This window comes from Hyperolius riggenbachi, chromosome 3 (assembly GCF_040937935.1).
Source record: "Hyperolius riggenbachi isolate aHypRig1 chromosome 3, aHypRig1.pri, whole genome shotgun sequence".
Classification (NCBI taxonomy): Eukaryota; Metazoa; Chordata; class Amphibia; order Anura; family Hyperoliidae; genus Hyperolius; species Hyperolius riggenbachi.
The window spans coordinates 308,886,844-308,907,088 of NC_090648.1; the positions used below are offsets into that span (position 1 = coordinate 308,886,844).

A 20,245-nucleotide genomic window follows, 5' to 3' on the forward strand; every position below is an offset into this window, starting at 1 on the left:
GTAGGCAAATTGATACGAGTCCAGGAGGGCGTTCGAGGATAGCTTCAGCGAAGCAAGAATGAGCCGCTCAAAGATCTTCATGATGGTGGGGGTTAGGGCTACTGGTCTGAAATTATTGTGAGATGTGTTTTTCCCATTTTTTTGGGAACTGGGATGATCGTGGATCTTTTGAAGCAGGAGGGGACCTTGCCTTCTGTTAGAGACCTGTTGAAGATGGAGGTGAGGACAGGAGCTAGCTCGACTGCACACGTTCTCAGACAGATCGAAGACACACGATACGGGCCTGAGGCTTTCCTGGGGTTGAGTTTGCATAGGTGACGTAGCACCTCCTCTACTTGGACTGCATCTGAAGCTGCGGGACCACTGTCCTCTAAGTTAGGTGGAGGGGAGTGAGCCTCTCTAGCCATGGCCCCAGAGACTCCAGGCTGCTTGGGACTTTGTTCGAACCTGCAATAGAAGTCATTGAGTTCATCATCCAGTTGAGTGCTAGGTGGCATTTCCTGGGGGGGGGGGGGGGGGGGGGCGCTTGAAATTTGAAACTGCCCTCAGGCCTTTCCAGACCTCACGTGAGTTGTTGGACTGAAGGCTCAGACTCAGCTTGTCCGAGTAGGCCCTCTTTGCAGGCTTCAGTTTCCGATTTAGGGCATTCCTGGCGGCTCTGAACTCTTCAAGGGAGCCAGTCTTGTGCGCTACCTCCTTCAGTTTCCTGAGCCGGCGCAACTTGCTGCTAAACCAAGGCTTGTTGTTGGGGTACACCTTGAAGGTCTTGGTTGGGATGTATGTGTCCTCACAGAAACTGATATAGGAGGTGATGTTCTCAGTCCATTCCTTCAGGGTGGGGGCCGCCAGGGCTGACCAGTCCATGCAATCGAAGCATGCCTTGAGCTCACGCTTAGCCTCCTCAGACCACCTTTTGGATGACCGGATGGCAGGCTTGACAGTGTCAAGGTGTCTCCTGTAGGTGGGGATCAGGTGGATTAGGCAATGGTCGGAGTTCCCCAGGGCACTGCCTTGAGCAGCCTTGTACGCGTTCTTGTGGACAGTGTAACAGTGGTCGAGGGTGCGGTCGTTCCTGGTGGGGCAGGTCACATGCAGCTTGTACTGAGGCAGTTCTAGGTTCAGATTTGCATTGTTAAAGTCCCCCAGTATGATAAGGAGGGCCCCTGGGAGGAGGGTTTTGCACCTAGAGATGCAGTTGCTCAGGATACGTAGGGCCTGCTTGGGTTTTGCGTCAGGGGGGATGTAGACTCCGACGAGAAAAAAAGGATGTGATCTCTCTGGGCGAGTACTGTAGCATGCAATTGATTGCTAGGATCTCGGCATCAGGGGAACAGTTAGTGCTGAGGATGGTGGTGTCAGTGCACCAGGCGGAGTTTATGTAGAAGCATATCCCTCCTGCTCGCTTTTTCCCGGAGAGGGTGGGATGACTGTTGGCACGGTGGAGGTTGTAGCCTGGCACCTGTAGGTGGTTATCGGGAATACCATCGTTCAGCTAGGTCTCTGTGAAGCAGAGAACTGGGGTGTTCCTGCTGATCGCCGGTTTGCTGTTGAGAAGTAGGAGCAGCTCATCCACCACCAGAGGGGGGTGTTAATCTGGCTGCCTATACTTAAAGGTAATGTCCAGGCTCCCTGAAAAAATAAGATCTACTTACCTGGAGCTTCCTATGGCAGCTGACATGTCCCACGCTGCAGCTACACTCGCAGCCGCTGGTTCTGGAGTCCCACAGGCGCAGTGCACTCCGGACAACGTGACTTGATTGACAGCGGTGCTTGCGCAGGCGCAGCAGAGGACAACCTCGCGAGGTCAGCCTCTGCACTGGCGGGGACCCCGGGCTTGCAGATGAGAGCAGAGCTGTGGCACAGGACATGTCAGCTGCCAGGGGCTGGGGGAAGCTCCTGGGTAAGTAGATTTTTTTTTTTTAATGAGCCTGGACATGGCCTTTAAAGGGAACATAAAGTGGGGAAAAACCAGCATTTTAACTTACCTGGGGCTTCTTTCAGCCCCCTGCAGTAGTTGTGTGCCCTCAACGGGCTTCCATGATCCTCCAGTCACCAACATCTCCCCTCTGACAGCTGCATGTGCGACTATGGTCTGCAGACCTCCTGATTGCGCTTCATTGGACAGTAGCATGTAAACATTTCTATTGCGCATGCACTGGGCGCTCCAGGCCACGCGCGCACGATCATAGATGTGCATGGCCGCTGCAGGATGTATGCAGTAGCCAGCCACCTGCCAGACAGAGGGGTGCTGTGGGCGACTGGAGGTTTGTTTAATAATGGCAAGGTCACAGGATGACTGCAGGGGAGTGGAAGAAGCCCCAGCTAATGTAAACTGCTGGGGGTTTTTTTCGGTTAAGGAAATCTGGGGGCATCTAGCTACATACTAAAAGTGGGGTGAATCTCGCTACATATGCTGAGTAGGGAGCAGGGATCTGGCTACGATACTTAAAGGACAGATCTGAGGTACTTAAAAAAAAATCTACTTACCTGGGGACCTTTGCTATAGCTCCACTCCGGTGCATATGCCAATGAGAATCTACTGGGTCTGCGCAAAAGCTGCTCACGGTTGTGCTGACGTCCTCTGGAGTGTTCTTCTGAGGTGCAGAACTACTGCACCTGCGCAGTACACTCCAGACCACGAGCATAACCCCAAGCAGCTCTCGCGCAAGTGCAGTAGGTGCCGACCTGGCGAGGTCAGATTCTGTACAGGAGGGGACCCCGGGCCACTGGCTGGATGCAGAGCTGTGGCAAGGGCACAGGACAGCTTCCAGGGCCTGGAGGAAGCCCTGGGTAAGTACATTTTTGTTTTTTTAATTATCTTGGAAAATTGGGGGGGGGGGTGAGGGGGGCATAGGATGGTGTCAGTAAATAAATACCCTAGGTACGCCACTGCATGTAGTACTAGTTGTACTAAAAAATTGTCTGAGGTCTCTTTCTGTATTATTGTAAAGCAAGTGTTGATAGGCAAATGAGCCTATTAAACAGCTTGTGGAACTAAGCCCACTGTCCTGAAAAGAAAATATAAGGCAAAACCATCTTTTCTGGTGGAGAAAAGGCATCCTATAGCATTTTGAGCTGGTAAGCTCAAAGGGTCAAGACTTCTGTTTAGTTTTGTAACTCAGAAAAGGAGATTTTACATCAGATGGTCAAAACTGCTGTTTAGAATGCAGTCGTAAAGATGAAGTCCTTAAACTGAAAATAAAAATATGAGACTACGATCTATGTTACTAATGTTTTATTAACCATTACGCTTACTACTCCTACAATAAATTGCCAAATTCAGGCAGCCGAATTCAGCACTGGCTCCCTTAAAGTGAACCTCCGGACTAAAAATCTACTCAGCAGAACTGAAAAGGCTTGGTGTTTCTTTAACAGTTTCACAGCATCAGAACTTTGTTTTTCTTACCAAAGCATCGTTTTTAGCTGCATTTTTAGCTAAGCTCCACCCATCAAAGAAAAAAATCCCAGGCTTTTTTTCCCTGATGCTGTGCAGAGCATGATGGGATTTCTTATGTTGTTATTCATGTTGCCTAGCAACTAGGAGAGGTGCTCAGGACACAGGACAGTTGGAACTGTGTCTCATGCTCCCTGTCACCTCCTTTCAACCAAAAAAATGGCTGCCATCATGAAATCAAACATTTGCCTGTTCTTTTAAAACAGTGTGGGTAAGTAAAGTAAAAGTACCTATCTAATTACCTATCTATTTCAATTAACATAACTAATGTAACTTAATGACAGTATGTTTGTTTAGGCTGGAGTTCCTCTTTAAGCAGTCTTTTACAATAATATTTACAATTGCTGTTGTGTCCATGCACTGCAGTGGCTCTCCGCTCTGGCAGAAATAGCAAAGTCTGATTAGGTCCACTCTTCCGTGTAGGTGGCTCGCATTTGTGCAGTAGTGTGGTCCTGATCAGGCTTGGCTATTTCCGCTGGAGCCTGAGGGAATGCCGCTAGTGTGCATGCATGCACCGCCAACAAGCAAATCTTTGGGGGTCCCAGTGCTGGATCCCCTCTGGTGATGAGAACGGGAGGGCCTCTTTAGGATCCAAATGCTTCCTGCTCTCAGGTAAGTAAGTACCACCTAGGGGCGCTTTTTCCCTTAAGTTACACTTTAAGTACAAGACAAATGCTCACCATATTCCATCCAGGGTAAAGGTAGTCTGTTCCAACAAACTCAAAATAGTGAGCTAATCCTTCCTTTAACCACACATCTTCCCACCACACAGGTGTCACCAGATCTCCAAACCACTGCAAGAAAATAAATATAATGAAACAACTATAAAATTCAGAAGTAGCATTACTTAACATTTTATTAAAAATATAGGTTTTATGTTTAAAATATATTTTGGTCTACTTTAGTAAGATAAGAGTTGAACATTTTAAGATGAATTTTAAATTCAGTTGCACATGTGAATACTGCCGGTTTTGTTTTTTTTGTTTGTTTGTTTTTTTGGGTGCTAAACTGTGAACATTTCTTCAAATGTGTATGCTGTAAGACTTCATCGCGAGTCCTAAACTCCTACTACCCTCTTCATGCAGAGAACTTATATACAGTGGGTTGCAAAAGTATTCGGCCCCCTTGAAGTTTTCCACATTTTGTCATATTACTGCCACAAACATGTATCAATTTTATTGGAATTCCGCGTGAAAGACCAATACAAAGTGGTGTACCCGTGAGAAGTGGATCGAAAATCATACATCATTCCAAACATTTTTTACAAATAAATAACTGCAAAGTGGGGTGTGCGTAATTATTCGGCCCCCTGAGTCAATACTTTGTAGAACCACCTTTTGCTGCAATTACAGCTGCCAGTCTTTTAGGGTATGTCTCTACCAGCTTTGCACATCTAGAGACTGCAATCCTTGCCCATTCTTCTTTGCAAAACAGCTCCAGCTGAGTCAGATTAGATGGACAGCGTTTGTGAACAGCAGTTTTCAGATCTTGTCACAGATTCTTGATTGGATTTAGATCTGGAGTTTGACTGGGCCATTCTAACACATAGATATGTTTTGTTTTAAACCATTCCATTGTTGCCCTGGCTTTATGTTTAGGGTCATTGTCCTGCTGGAGGTGAACCTCCACCCCAGTCTCAAGTCTTTTGCAGTCTCAGAGAGGCTTTCTTCCAAGTTTGCCCTGTATTTGGCTCCATCCATCTTCCCATTAACTCTGACCAGCTTCCCTGTCCCTGCTGAAGAGATGCACCCCCCGAGCATGATGCTGCCACCACCATATTTGACAGTGGGGATGGTGTGTTCAGAGTGATGTGCAGTGTTAGTTTTCTGCCACACATAGCGTTTTGCATTTTGGCCAAAAAGTTCCATTTTGGTCTCATCTGACCAGAGCACCTTCTTCGACATGGTTGCTGTGTCCCCCACATGGCTTGTGGCAAACTGCAAACGGGACTTCTTATGCTTTCTGTTAACAATGCCTTTCTTCTTGCCACTTTTCCATAAAGGCCAACTTTGTACAGTGTATGACTAATAATTGTCCTATGGACAGAGTCTCCCAGCTGAGCTGAAGATCTCTGCAGCTCGTCCAGAGTCACCATGGGCCTCTTGACTGCATTTCTGATCAGCGCTCTCCTTGTTCGGCCTGGGAGTTTAGGTGGATGGCCTTGTCTTGTTAGGTTTACAGTTGTGCCATACTCCTTCCATCTCTGAATGATCGCTTGAACAGTGCTCCGTGGGATGTTCAAGGCTTTGGAAATCTTTTTGTAGCCTAATCCTGCTTTAAATTTCTCAATAACTTGATCCCTAAACTATCTTGTGTGTTCTTTGGACTTCACGGTGTTGTTGCTCCCAATATTCTCTTAGACAACCTCTGAGGCCCTCACAGAGCAGCTGTATTTGTACTGACATTAGATTACACACAGGTACACTCTATTTAGTCATTAGCACTCATCAGGCAATGTCTATAGGCAACTGACTGCACTCAGATCAAAGGGGGGCCGAATAATTATGCACACACCACTTTGCAGTTATTTATTTGTAAAAAATGTTTGGAATCATGTACGATTTTCGTTCCACTTCTCATGTGTACACCACTTTGTGTTGGTCTTTAATGTGGAATTCCAATAAAATTGATTCATGTTTGCGGCGGTAATATGACAAATGGTGGAAAACTTCAAGGGGGCCGAATACTTTTGCAAGCCACTGTATTGGATTGTGAGCTGTAAGCAGCGGAATAGAGTAATGGTTAAAGGTTCTGCCTATGATGTAGGGTTCAAGCACCAGTGTTTACATCCCCCTTAAGCCAGTACATAAACAGTAAGGGCAATGCCCCCTAAGACTCACCAATGGAGAGCACACTAAGTGGTTGGAACTCTTAAGGGAACTCTGAGTCCACCAGGAGAAAACATGATATACTGTAATTGTTAAATGTCTTGTCTTCTCCCTTTCTGAGCTACTCATCGGCTTAGTCATGGGATACAAGTGACAGGATCAGTGGGCACTGATCTGTCCTCATATACAGCTTTTAAAGGGACTGTTTCATAACACTTATCTTGGAGTACCCAGATAGTCATGATGACCCAGAACCACTATGGTACTAGGGCATAAGGAGACCAAAAGCCTCTCCTTGATTTTTATTCTTTTAGATAAATACAAAAAATTAGCAACAATTCCGAGCAAAAAATAAATAAATCAATACTCCTTACTTCAAATAAATAACAGCTGGCAATAAAGCAAACATTTCAGGGGAATCACAAAAACTGAGGAAGACTAAAGTCGTTCACAGACTTCCTATACAAGAAACAAAAACCATATATCCAGGCACATCGCCTCTAGTTAGGACATTAAATAAGTTATTAAGGAAAGGGAGATGCTGAAGGGGGTGTGGACAGAAAATTAGCAAAAATCAGTAACCCTTCGCACACTTGCATGCAAATGTTCAAACAAATGCATTCACAAATTCATTCATCCAGGCACCACGGTTATCCTTACAGTTAATTTAAAAGCCGGGGCCTTAGTTCACAGAAGAATGCATTCTCATGCATGTTACAGGGCCAGAGTTAAGACACCTACGTTAACCTGGGTACTTCTGCGCAGTGTAGTTGACTAAGTATAAGAATGCATTTTTCTGTGAACTAAGACCCCGGCTTTTAACTTAGCTGTAGGGTTACTGATTTTTGCAGACTTCTTATACAGACATGAATTATAAAATCAATAGAATATGACAACAAAACTAGATTAGCTGCAACTACTGAGTATCACAGTAGTAGATTATATCTGTAAAGACAGCTAGCATCTAGACTGAAAATTCAAAGACCCATGGTCCACAGGAAGGAGGACTTAGGATCTCTATTGTATTTTGATATTACTGTATTTGCTGACCAACACTTTGCTAATTACTTAGCACAACTTATGGGATGCAGTTGTAGTTGGGTTATAATGCTCTAGTTTGTCTAAGTAATTTAAGTTGTAAAATATTTAGGTGTGCAACGCCTTACAATATGTTGACACTATATACGGTAAATCAATCATGATAAATAATAATAACTCACGAATCATATTTTTACATTGGTTAAATCATTAACATTGTGATACTTCAAAAATGCCCAGTATTTTCTCTCCTGCATAAAAAAGATTTTCTCCGGATCCTTTACAGAGCTAATTGTATGAGCCTCTTGACTCCATTATGATTGATAGAAATGCAGTGTTTGAAGTTGAGGACATTTTGAATATTCGGCAAAGAAGAGGTGGCTTACAACACTTGACAATGTGAAAAGCCTTTTCTTCTAAACATAATTCAAGGGAACCCTGTCACAATATTCACACTTACATTCCAGACTGGTGAGAAATTCATCCAAGGAAGAAAGACTCCTAACTTTCCTTCTAAAGTCCTATGAAAGTCCCCATAATAACAACAACCATTGACAATAACATTTGTACTAGAAAGCTGAAATTTATCTACCAAGTTTAAAAGGAAAATACACTTTTAATGTCATTCATTCCGATTCCAGTCCATGACTAGTACTGATACAGTATTACAATATGAAATTATATTTTCATTTTTTGTGGTCCATGCCATCAAATAAAATGAAGACTGAATGACGCATCAACTACAGAGAAAGAGTAAGTAGTTAGAAGTGATCCATTTTTCCTATTTACCTGGGTGGGAGGGATGAGGAATTTGATCTTAGGTGGAAGATAGAGAAGAGCTTTTTGTCCTCAGCTTTGGGACAATGTTGTTTTGTTAGAGGTCCAGGTTTTTGTCACCCACTTATAAGGTGCCCCCCAATATTAAAAGCCATGTGGGTTTGTACTGGTCAGGGGCTATGGTCTTGCCCCCACTGGCTCCTTCCTCCTTACCTCCCAACCTGTGTAGTTGTTAAGGGGGGCATATTGTGTATTTTTATTAAGATAAAAAAACACTGAATATTATGTTGCAGGTATGGTTTATAAACATTTTTCCTCACAACATATACCATATGTGTAAAGAAAAAAAAAAAAAAGCTGTAGCATCACCTGTTTGCTGACTAATATCTGCATTTATTGCCTAGCTCAGTAGTGATGGTTGATTCCAGAGTCAATTGCGAAAGTTGGTTTGTGGGTAATGTGGATGTTTTCTCATGGCAGTTTTTTGTTTGTGAATCAGAATTTATGATTTTTACAGCTTGCAGATTACCATTAGCAAATGAGCTCCTAGATGTTTTAAATTAATTTTATTTATTTACTAAAGATTATTAGTGATTGTGGCATAGCTGTAAGTACCAGCTTCTAAAGAAACAACTTAATATCTACATATATAACTAGAGACATCTCTAAAACCCCTACGTGATATAACAAGTGTCTGATAACAGGCTGATCCAATCAAAGTAATTTAAAGAGCACCCTTTCTTTAGATTGACCCCATGAGTGGTACTTCTAATCAGAAGCCAGATATAATTACGTTAAGTGACCTTTACTTTATTAGAGGCTGCCCAGAGAACTATCTTGAGTTTATGAACTGTTACAAACCTTTTAACTATAGTGACAACCTTCAATACATCAAGAAGGAACAAGTCACGGTCTGCCCAATGTATACTTTGCTTATAATAAAATAAACACATTTTTCAAAAACGCTTATAACCGAAAAAGAGGAAGATGACATATGTGAGATCCAGTTATCTCAGTTAAGTATGAAAACTTGAGAACATTGGGATTGGAGCAGCGATTTGATCTGAGGTTACAGAGAGTCTGAAGAGACAATGCAGATAAAAGATATGGATGGTCGCAAGACCCTGGTTAAAGTGTACCAGAGACATCTGAAACAGAAGATACAATACTTACCCGAGGCTTCCTCCAGCCCCATACGCACGTGTGAGTCCCTGCCATTTAGCTGCAATCAGTCCCGGTAATAGGGTCAGTCGTGGTCTTCTGTGCATGCACAGGAGGTCCCTGCATGCGCAGAAGGCCATGACTGACGCAACTGAGCTAGTACCAGGGCTAATCACGGCTGAACGGCAGACCACAGGAGGACAGCAAGGGACTCATATGTGCTTATGGGGCTGGAGGAATCCCCGGCTAAGTATTAAATGTTCTATTTCAGATGTCTCTGGTATCCTTTAAAGTTCCTAGTATAAGACATGGAGGAAGGCTGAAGAACAGAGATGAAAGACTGAGTTCATAAAATATAGCATACCATACCGAAGTAGCAAAAAAAAAAACAAAAAACACAGGTATTGAAGAGCTGAGGAGCAGAACACTAAAGTTGAACACTTCACAATCTTAAGTAAAACTACCAAAGCTTTGTAGTATAATGTCCTACTAAAATATTCAGTACAAATAGATTCAACATGTATATTACATAATCAGGATAGTATACTGTATGGTCAGCATAAAGGTAAAAAGCACTGGCAATCAGGCACTTAAGATATGGAGTCAAAAGTTTATGTAACAGAAATGGCAGAGATTATAAATTCATAAAGGATACATAAGGACCAAATTTCAAATTCAAAGCGGTAATCATAGTTGACAAATTGTCATGGAGGATTACAAAGATTTATTCATTATATACTATACACTGTTCTGCTGTACACATACAACGTACATAATTTGCACTGTAATGGACATTTCATAACCACAATCCCTCCTCTGCCTGAACACGCACCCTGGTGTTTTTCTTTTGCTCTAAAGAATTATGCTGCTTGCCATGTAATTTATTATGCAAAATAACTACATTTGACATAATACAGAAAGCATATATTTGAATAACATATACAGCTACAGTTAGTTTAATCTTCTAATGGCTACTTAAAAGGGATCAATGTCAAAAGTTTATACATTAAATAAGTTTATCTTTTAATGAGTTTATGTTCTCACAACTATCTTGAAATTTTATTTTTCTGTGTCCATTTTGATAATTACCTGCAGTGGTACTTTTCAAAGTGCCCTATCTATAGTAAAAGATGGAAGGCATGCTGACTGCACAGCAGGATTTCCTTGTTTTCAGGTTTGAAGCTCATGATTACAGTTCTTGGACTCTAAAAAAATGAAAATCTTCTATTCCTTCAGCAACCTTCCTTCATGTGTTAAACTAACTAGTTACTGCTACACGAGGGGAGGAAAAACAAATATAACTTCTCTGTATTTCTACAAAGTTTAGAAAATCCTTGCATACTGTCAGAAGTAGAACATCCTGTGCATGTGAAAAAATGGTGTCCATCAATTATTGATAGAGGTTAGAGAGAAAACATAATGGAGTGACATAAATCTGCTCTTTGAGTCATAGAGGGTGGGTAATGTCAAGCTGATTTCAGCCAAAACAAAGCTTGACATATACATGAAACTTGGCCAACACTCTCTGGAGTTGCAATAAATCATTTTACTTGGCTTCTACTTTACTATACCTCAAAGCAAACACTATAATTGGAAAAAAGTTAGAGAAGCATTGATTAAAGTCCACCGGGACTGGCACATGGTAATTCAATCACATTCTCATCTCAACATAGACAATTTATATCCCAGTAGAGCTATTAATTTGTCAGTGTAATCTTTTAAAATGTATTAATACTTAGGCCGTCAATGTTAGCTTTAATTTTTAAGAATAATAGCTTATTTAAGTTAATTCTGGCACATATCCTATTAAATCAGTTAATACAGGCTCATGCTATTTTGATATTTCGGCTATTATGATTGATATCATTTAAAGCCTAAGCAATACTTGTTAAAGTGTTAGGCATCTTTTTATAAAGAGTAACAATCTGAATTCAGATTGTCATTTTTTGTTCTCTACTTAAATTAAAAAAAAAGTTTGATGAATTTGTGAATCTTGCTCCGCTGAGATCAAAGCTTGTAACACTGATGTGCAGGCTCTAGATCCAAATTCAAGATTGAAGAACTTAATTGTCATGTTACACAACAAAATTACTATTTACTTGATAGAACTTAAAAGATGGGGATAGGAGGGACACTGTTTACAATAATGCTACGTAGTGGTAACATGGACAGTGCTGTGTAAATTTCTGATGAGAGGAGCAAAAACAATAATCTTTTGTCCTGTGGCTCCAGAGCCAATGGTAACTCCAATTAGAATGCAATTGTGATGCTGCAAAAAGTAGCAAAGTAAGCCTGATACTATTGTACACTAACATAAAATCTGCTTTAGGCCATTTATGCTACACAGGCAGAATGAAAGAGCTCAAACAGCTTATTGCACAAAGCCAGGGTGAAAAAAAATGTGCTGTCAGACCTAAGACTGGATGAGAGACTTTCAGAGATCTGGTATTCTGGAAAGCTCCTCAGCTCCCCCAATTGCCTTTAATAGTTACTATTGAGATTTCTTAGCAGGTGTTTGGGGTACAAATAATTATTTTGGGTGGAAGTTATAGAGGGATGGAGGAAATTACATTTTGTTTCTAATTTTGGTGAACAAGTGCAAATTGTAGCCTTACAGAAGTGGCACCCGGCGTGGTCTACTGCTGCTGTAGCTCATTTGCTTCAAGGTTCAATGTGTCCTGTGTTCAGAGAAGGTATTTTGTACACTTTACATGTAACAAGGGGTTATTTGAATCACTGTTTTTGATCTTCTAGAGCCAATTTGCTCATTCTCTTCTGACCTGTTACATTAACAATGTATCTTTGTCCACACAACTGCCAGCCACTGGATATTTTTTTTCTTTTTCAGACCATTCTCTGTGAACCCTAGAATGGTTGTGCATGAAAATCCTCATAGATCAACCGTTTAATATTCAGACCAGTCCCTCTGATACCAGTCTAAGTTAACCCATGCTAGGCATCTGAGTGAACCTAACTTGCCTTATGTCCATGTTACCATCCAGTGACTGACTAAGCATTACCTTGTACTCATACTGTGCTACTTGATTTGGTCTTTCTTGTATTCATGTATTGTCATTTTGCTGCATGTCACCCCTAAATATTGTCACAGGACATCCTGTGTTGGCGCAGCCACTCCCCAATGCCCCACCTCCGGTTCACTTCTGGAATTTCTGACTTTAAAGTCAGAAAACCACTGCGCCTGCGTTGCCGTATCCTCGCTCCCGCTGATGTCACCAGGAGTGTACTGCACAGACACAGACCATACTTACCCGGGGCTTCTAATGGTCCCCCGCAGACATCCTGTGCCCGCGCAGCCGCTCACCAATGCTTCGGCCCCGCCTCCGGTTCACTTCTGGAATTTCTGACTTTAAAGTCAGAAAACCACTGCGCCTGCGTTGCCGTATCCTCGCTCCCGCTGATGTCACCAGGAGTGCACTGCACAGACACAGACCATACTGGGCCTGCGCTGTGCGCTCTTGATGACATCAGCGGGATCGAGGACACGGCAACGCAGGCGCAGTGGTTTTCTGACTTTAAAGTCAGAAATTCCAGAAGTGAACCGGAGGCGGGGCCGAAGCATTGGTGAGCGGCTGCGCGGGCACAGGATGTCTGCGGGGGACCATTAGAAGCCCCGGGTAAGTTCAGCTCATTTTCCCCCGACCCCCTACAGTATCCCTTTAAATCTCCATTTTTCTCCATTATGATGCTTTTTTTAAACTTCAGGAACTTGTCTTCACCATTTCTAGATGTTAAAATGCATTGAGTTACTGCCATGTGATGGGCTGATTAGCTGTTTGTGGTAACAAGCAACTGAATAGGTGTACCTTATAAAGGCTAACGAGTGTATGAATAACCGACACCAGCTGAAAACAGCAGTAGCAGTTAAATAGGGATTCTGCTACTGCATATGGAATACTTAGTAAATTAATATTCGCATCACAGTTCTGCTTTGGGTTAAGTGTTTTGTGAAACTGAATTCTAAGCAATCCTGGCCAAATCAAATAACCTCCATTCCATCCTTCTACTACTGGACCTCTCATCTGCCTGTAACACCATTGACCATTCCCTCCCACTCCAAAACCTATGCAGATTAGGTATACTCAATTGGTAATTGGACTCAGCCCTGAACTGGTTCTATTCCTACCTCACTGACAGCTCCTTCCAGACCTCCTTTAATGTATCCTCCTTTTTCTTCACCATTTGAGTCCCCCAGGACTCTGACCTCAGTCCCCTACTCTTCTCCATTCAGATCTTTCAAATTTAACCTGGAAAAGACTGAACTGAACTTCTCACTCCATTTATTGAGCACTCTCCCTGACATCTCAATTGCTATCAACAACTCCAGAGCAGCCCCTACTCTATGGAACTCCCTCACCATCAGGCTCCTCCACCTTCAAGTAATTCAAGAAGGCTTTAAAGACCCATCTATTCACTACTGCTTATTCACCATCTTCATAGCTCTAACCCCCTCACTTGGACATCCACCCCACCCTCCCTTATGTTTCCCTTTCCCTCCCCCCTTAGATCAGGGCTAGGCAAGCTTTAAGTGGCCCGGGCCACAGGCTGCAGACTGCATGCCATATTCCTCTCCTCTAGTCTTCCCTCCCTGAAGAGTTGTTTGTGAGTGGGCATTAATGAGAGGGTCAACTCCCCTAACTGCTGCATCCAATGCTGGGTCTCCATGCCCACAGCAGCATCATGTGACCCTGCTGTGGCCATGCATATCTGATGCTGAAAGGCATGATTAGGTGAGTTAACCCTCTCATTAACAGTCTTTGCACCCTCAACACAACTCTGCAGTGAGGGAGGAGAGGAATCTAGCTGCCCAGTGGCAGGCTGGATTTACAGCGCATTTAGGTCAGATATGGTCTGCGAGCCATAGCTTGCCCAGCACTGCCTTAGATTGTAAACCCATTGGATGGGTCCCTCCTCCTCGTGCGCTCTTCTCTGATACCATATAATTCAGTGACTATTCTGCTATATTTATCCCTACATTGCAATTTATGCAACACTGTCTAGTTTTACACCACTATTTTGTGTAACATTGTTTAACCCTGTAATGTCCCTGTATAGCATTCTTTAATGTTGCAATGCCTCCCCTATTTAGTGCACAGTAAAACATCATATGTTAGCTCTTTAGAAATAAAGTGCATAACTAATAATAAAGAGCATTATGATGTCCAAGGGCAGGAGCAAAGGAGAGGCAAGACAAGCTACTGAACCAGTACAGAGAGAACAGTCACTGAGTGCTAGAAGCACCCTCCTATGAAAATACAAAATGATGTGTCTGTCACATGGCACCTTATCTTTCAGTATTACAAAGTGCATTTCTATTGCCTCTATTGCACTTCAGTATTAGAATATACTATTTTTTTTTAACATCAAACATATATTGTATTGAGGTAATAATGATATAATACAAATATACTGTATATTCCTGGTAATGTGCAGATGAAGGGAAGTAGTCTAAAACAATAGCTTAACAGATAGCAAATTTGCAAAACTATAAGGAGATGTGATCGGACTTTGGATAATTTTGACTCTGATCTTGCATATATATGATTTCCGCTACAGCAACAATTTAGCTAATCTCCAATGAGCATAATACTGATGCATAGGCTAATAACTATAAACCAATAACCTGTTTCCTACAACAGTCACTGATGACAGGAGCAGTATTAGATGCTATTTAAGAACATCTGTTTGCAAACAACCAAACAGGGATCGATAAAACAGAATGAAAGATCTTCTTCTGATAGACAAGATGATCTTTTAAAACTGCATACGACAATGAACAAACAGGATGCTTAGATTATGTGAAGGACCTTGATTCACTGTGATATGATTGGATATTTCAGTATAAGGAGCCTAAAATATTAAAATGTTCTTCATCCTTCTTCACAGGGTGACCTAAACCTTTAAGAGCAGATGAAAAGACATAGGTGGAGAAAGAATAGCTGCTCAACTTACTCTTTGTACTAACCTGGTAAATGTACTAGCACTATTCTTCAACTTCTAACTATAGACATGTAAATGCTGCATCTATTACAGTAATTAAGGTTTTCCTAATTAGGAAATGTTTGGGTTTGAGAAGGTTTAGGATTAGTATGAAACCCACCTCAACTTTCTCCACGGAGATACATGCCAATATATTTACTGCAGTAAATAGCTTGATGTTCTTTAATAGCTTGGTGTTTTTTCACCGGAGAGAGAGACCAGGTGGGGCCAGGTGCCTGAGGTCGAGTGATGCAGTGTCTTCAGGACGGCTTTGTGGGACAAGAAACGGTAGGGAACTATAGCTATTTTTTTTTTGTACAGCAAAGCTGCAGGATTTTGTAAATCAGTCCCAAGATGTGCTTTAAGTACTGTAGACCGCCTGAAAAGACTTTCAAACATATGCGCTATAGTCAACACATTTTGTGGCTCACCCACTTCATCATGTGCAAAGTGCCTGTGGTCAGCAATATAATAACCAATCACCCATGTTCATTTAATCAAATGTTTGACACAAAACAATATGTATATCATAAGTAGCAGCTCTAAAATATGCATGGATTAAATGTTTAGGGATTGAATAAAAAAGGTGTCTTGCTTGGTGTATGGCATTTAATAAGCGTATTTCAGAAAAAATACCTTGCTTGGTTTAAAAACTCCCCCTTCATCTCCCACCATATGGCTGTTTTTTTAAAGCAGACCTAAACTCTTGCACATAAGACATGGAAAACATATATAATTCACTCTATGGGCTTGATTCACTAAAGTGTGATAACTGCTATTGCAGCAGTTATCACACGAGCTGCCGTGCAAGCATTACTTTGCGTAATAAGCGAAGGTTTGCGCGTGATTACATGTGCTTCTCACGTGAAAAGCGTACGAGATTGCACGCAAACCTTCACTTATCATGCAAAGGTAACCTTTGCGTGTGGCAGCTCGCGTGATAACTGCTGTGATAGCAGTTATCAGACTTTAGTGAATCAAGCACTATGTGTTTAGGGAGATTAGCCTGTCTAATCCCCCCTTATCTGCAAGTATATCAGCAAGAGTGACTAAGGGCTTTGAAATCTGAATAGTGCCTATTGTGCGGTTGTTCTGGGCTAATTTGTTAATGCAGGAGGTTTACCCTCTCTGTGCTCACAGGATACCAGGAAGTAAACACTACAGGGGTTTTGTAAGATTTCTGTAAGTTGTAATGAAGACATTTTTTAAATTAAAGGTTATTATGTGGTTGCTTGTTATTTAGAGCAGAGAGGAATTTCTGAGTTTAGGCTTGCTTTAAGCAGAAGGCCTTTAAGAGAACAGAGACTCTTCAACCAAGAAAGAAGATTCCAAGTAATATTAGTACAAGTCTTTTAGCAATAAGTAAGGAGCCAAACTGCAATGAACGTTGCTGATAATGACAAGGGTCTCGGAGAAAAACCTTAGGGCCTATTTTCACTAGTTCTGCATCAGTTTTTCCGGATGTGGCTATTTAGCACCAGTTTACACTACATGCGGAATCTGGATGCAGAAATACTGACTCCAATAAATTCATATGGGCCTGTTTCCACTAAACGATTTTTCTGATGCTGATTTCTGCATCATGCATCTGTTTTCCCATACAATGAAACTGTTAGTGGAGACAGACCAATAGGCATTAATTGGAGTCCGTTTTTCTGCATTCAGAATCTGATGCAGAAATCTGCAACATGCATTCAGTATCTGATGCAGAAATCTGCAACATGCATTCACTGGAGGCAGTTTTTCTGCATCCAAATCTATGTGCAGTGGAAACAGGCTCTTAAGGCTTCAGAATAAAATATTACCAATCTGTGTGCTTTTATTATTTCATAACTTTGTAAGGTTATGTAGTCCCTTACACACCCCAATGAGTTCTGGGTCACCATGAGCTTGCTGGTTAGTCTGTGCCTCTCGGATTTACAAGCCCTACTCCATAGAGCCAAATTAATCCATGCCATGCACTGATGAGGATCAAACAATCCGAAACAGTCTGTATGCATGTTGGATTATTATGGCTCTGTACATATTAACAATTTGACACATCATTGCATTCCAGCGGTTCTGGAGGTGTGTTTAGCTTCTAAGGGTACAATGGTTAATTTGCATATATTCAGCAGTGGTGCCTGGGAGACATCTCGAGCTCACTCCAACCTGAATTATCGCAAATTCTTTCTGTTTTAGGAAAGCAAACTTTTGTTTTTCATAACTTTGTAACAATGAGCTCTTATGTATAGCGTTTTAGAAGACCCTTCTACATATTAAGTGCTACATGGGTGTTTATTCTTCAATAAATCCTTGTTCCTATAAGCCCCCCCACCAGAGAATTTGCCCTGATAGCCCCTATGCCCACCAGTAGTAGAGACAAAGCTCTTAGAATCGAGAGGGCTATCTCACGCCTCTATGTTAGACCCATATCCTCTCTGCTGACAGGCACTGGACTATCATGGGGAGGGTTTTTTGGCAGCAGGTATATTTATTTACATAGCAAAAGCACAGGTTTCTTTAATGTTATCACAAAATGTTTGAGTAGTAGCAGAATGGAAACAATCGTGCTTGGATATTTCTGCCAGAGCGTGAGGGAAAGCCACTAGTGCATGTGCGCAGGAGCGCTGAAAAGAGTTTTGGAGGAGCCAGCACTGGATCCCCTCTGTTGAGAAGGATGGGGGAACCCTCTTTAGGATCCAGGAAATACATATATCCAGGCACATCGCCTCTAGTTAGGACATTAAATAAATTATTAGGGAAAGGGAGGTGCTGAAGGGGGTGTGGCTAGAAAACAGCAAAAATCTATTAACCCTTCGCACACTCACATGCAAATGTTCAAACAAATGCATTCACAGATTCACTCATCCAGGCACAACTGTTATCCCTACAGCTAAATTAAAAGCCAGGGTTTTAGTTCACAGAAGAATGCATTCTTATGCTTAGTCACCTATACTGCGCAGAAGTACCCAGGTAAACATAGGTGTCCTAACTCTGGCCCTGTAACATGCATAGTGCAGACATGCAAACACATTCATTGCATCAAACCTATCAATGGATTAGGAGCACACATCCTAACTTCCTCTCCTGGGAAAGACGGTGCATCTTACCAATCGCACAAGGGAGCTAACGTTATGTGTCCACGTGCACCATGAGCATACACCAGCATAAGCTGTGTGCATGCTGACAAATACATACAGGGGAAGGAGGGAGTGCACTGAATTGGACCCTAGCCACAGGGGTCAGCAGTAAAATGGAAATACATATATCCAGGCACATCGCCTCTAGTTAGGACATTAAATAAATTATTAGGGAAAGGGAGGTGCTGAAGGGGGTGTGGCTAGAAAACAGCAAAAATCTATTAACCCTTCGCACACTCACATGCAAATGTTCAAACAAATGCATTCACAGATTCACTCATCCAGGCACAACTGTTATCCCTACAGCTAAATTAAAAGCCAGGGTTTTAGTTCACAGAAGAATGCATTCTTATGCTTAGTCACCTATACTGCGCAGAAGTACCCAGGTAAACATAGGTGTCCTAACTCTGGCCCTGTAACATGCATAGTGCAGACATGCAAACACATTCATTGCATCAAACCTATCAATGGATTAGGAGCACACATCCTAACTTCCTCTCCTGGGAAAGACGGTGCATCTTACCAATCGCACAAGGGAGCTAACGTTATGTGTCCACGTGCACCATGAGCATACACCAGCATAAGCTGTGTGCATGCTGACAAATACATACAGGGGAAGGAGGGAGTGCACTGAATTGGACCCTAGCCACAGGGGTCAGCAGTAAAATGGAAATACATATATCCAGGCACATCGCCTCTAGTTAGGACATTAAATAAATTATTAGGGAAAGGGAGGTGCTGAAGGGGGTGTGGCTAGAAAACAGCAAAAATCTATTAACCCTTCGCACACTCACATGCAAATGTTCAAACAAATGCATTCACAGATTCACTCATCCAGGCACAACTGTTATCCCTACAGCTAAATTAAAAGCCAGGGTTTTAGTTCACAGAAGAATGCATTCTTATGCTTAGTCACCTATACTGCGCAGAAGTACCCAGGTAAACATAGGTGTCCTAACTCTGGCCCTGTAACATGCATAGTGCAGACATGCAAACACATTCATTGCATCAAACCTATCAATGGATTAGGAGCACACATCCTAACTTCCTCTCCTGGGAAAGACGGTGCATCTTACCAATCGCACAAGGGAGCTAACGTTATGTGTCCACGTGCACCATGAGCATACACCAGCATAAGCTGTGTGCATGCTGACAAATACATACAGGGGAAGGAGGGAGTGCACTGAATTGGACCCTAGCCACAGGGGTCAGCAGTAAAATGGAAATACATATATCCAGGCACATCGCCTCTAGTTAGGACATTAAATAAATTATTAGGGAAAGGGAGGTGCTGAAGGGGGTGTGGCTAGAAAACAGCAAAAATCTATTAACCCTTCGCACACTCACATGCAAATGTTCAAACAAATGCATTCACAGATTCACTCATCCAGGCACAACTGTTATCCCTACAGCTAAATTAAAAGCCAGGGTTTTAGTTCACAGAAGAATGCATTCTTATGCTTAGTCACCTATACTGCGCAGAAGTACCCAGGTAAACATAGGTGTCCTAACTCTGGCCCTGTAACATGCATAGTGCAGACATGCAAACACATTCATTGCATCAAACCTATCAATGGATTAGGAGCACACATCCTAACTTCCTCTCCTGGGAAAGACGGTGCATCTTACCAATCACACAAGGGAGCTAACGTTATGTGTCCACGTGCACCATGAGCATACACCAGCATAAGCTGTGTGCATGCTGACAAATACATACAGGGGAAGGAGGGAGTGCACTGAATTGGACCCTAGCCACAGGGGTCAGCAGTAAAATGGAAATACATATATCCAGGCACATCGCCTCTAGTTAGGACATTAAATAAATTATTAGGGAAAGGGAGGTGCTGAAGGGGGTGTGGCTAGAAAAC

General features: G+C 42.3%; 1 protein-coding gene across 1 annotated transcript in view; it reads right to left on the minus strand.

Moving 5' to 3' along the window:
* TRHDE (thyrotropin releasing hormone degrading enzyme) overlaps positions 1-20,245 on the minus strand; it is a 909,658-nt gene that overhangs the window by 376,132 nt on the left and 513,281 nt on the right. Inside the window, exon 5 of the mRNA XM_068272747.1 lies at positions 4,135-4,248. Coding sequence (XP_068128848.1) covers positions 4,135-4,248 — 114 coding nt within the window. The remainder of the gene's footprint in view (positions 1-4,134; positions 4,249-20,245) is intronic.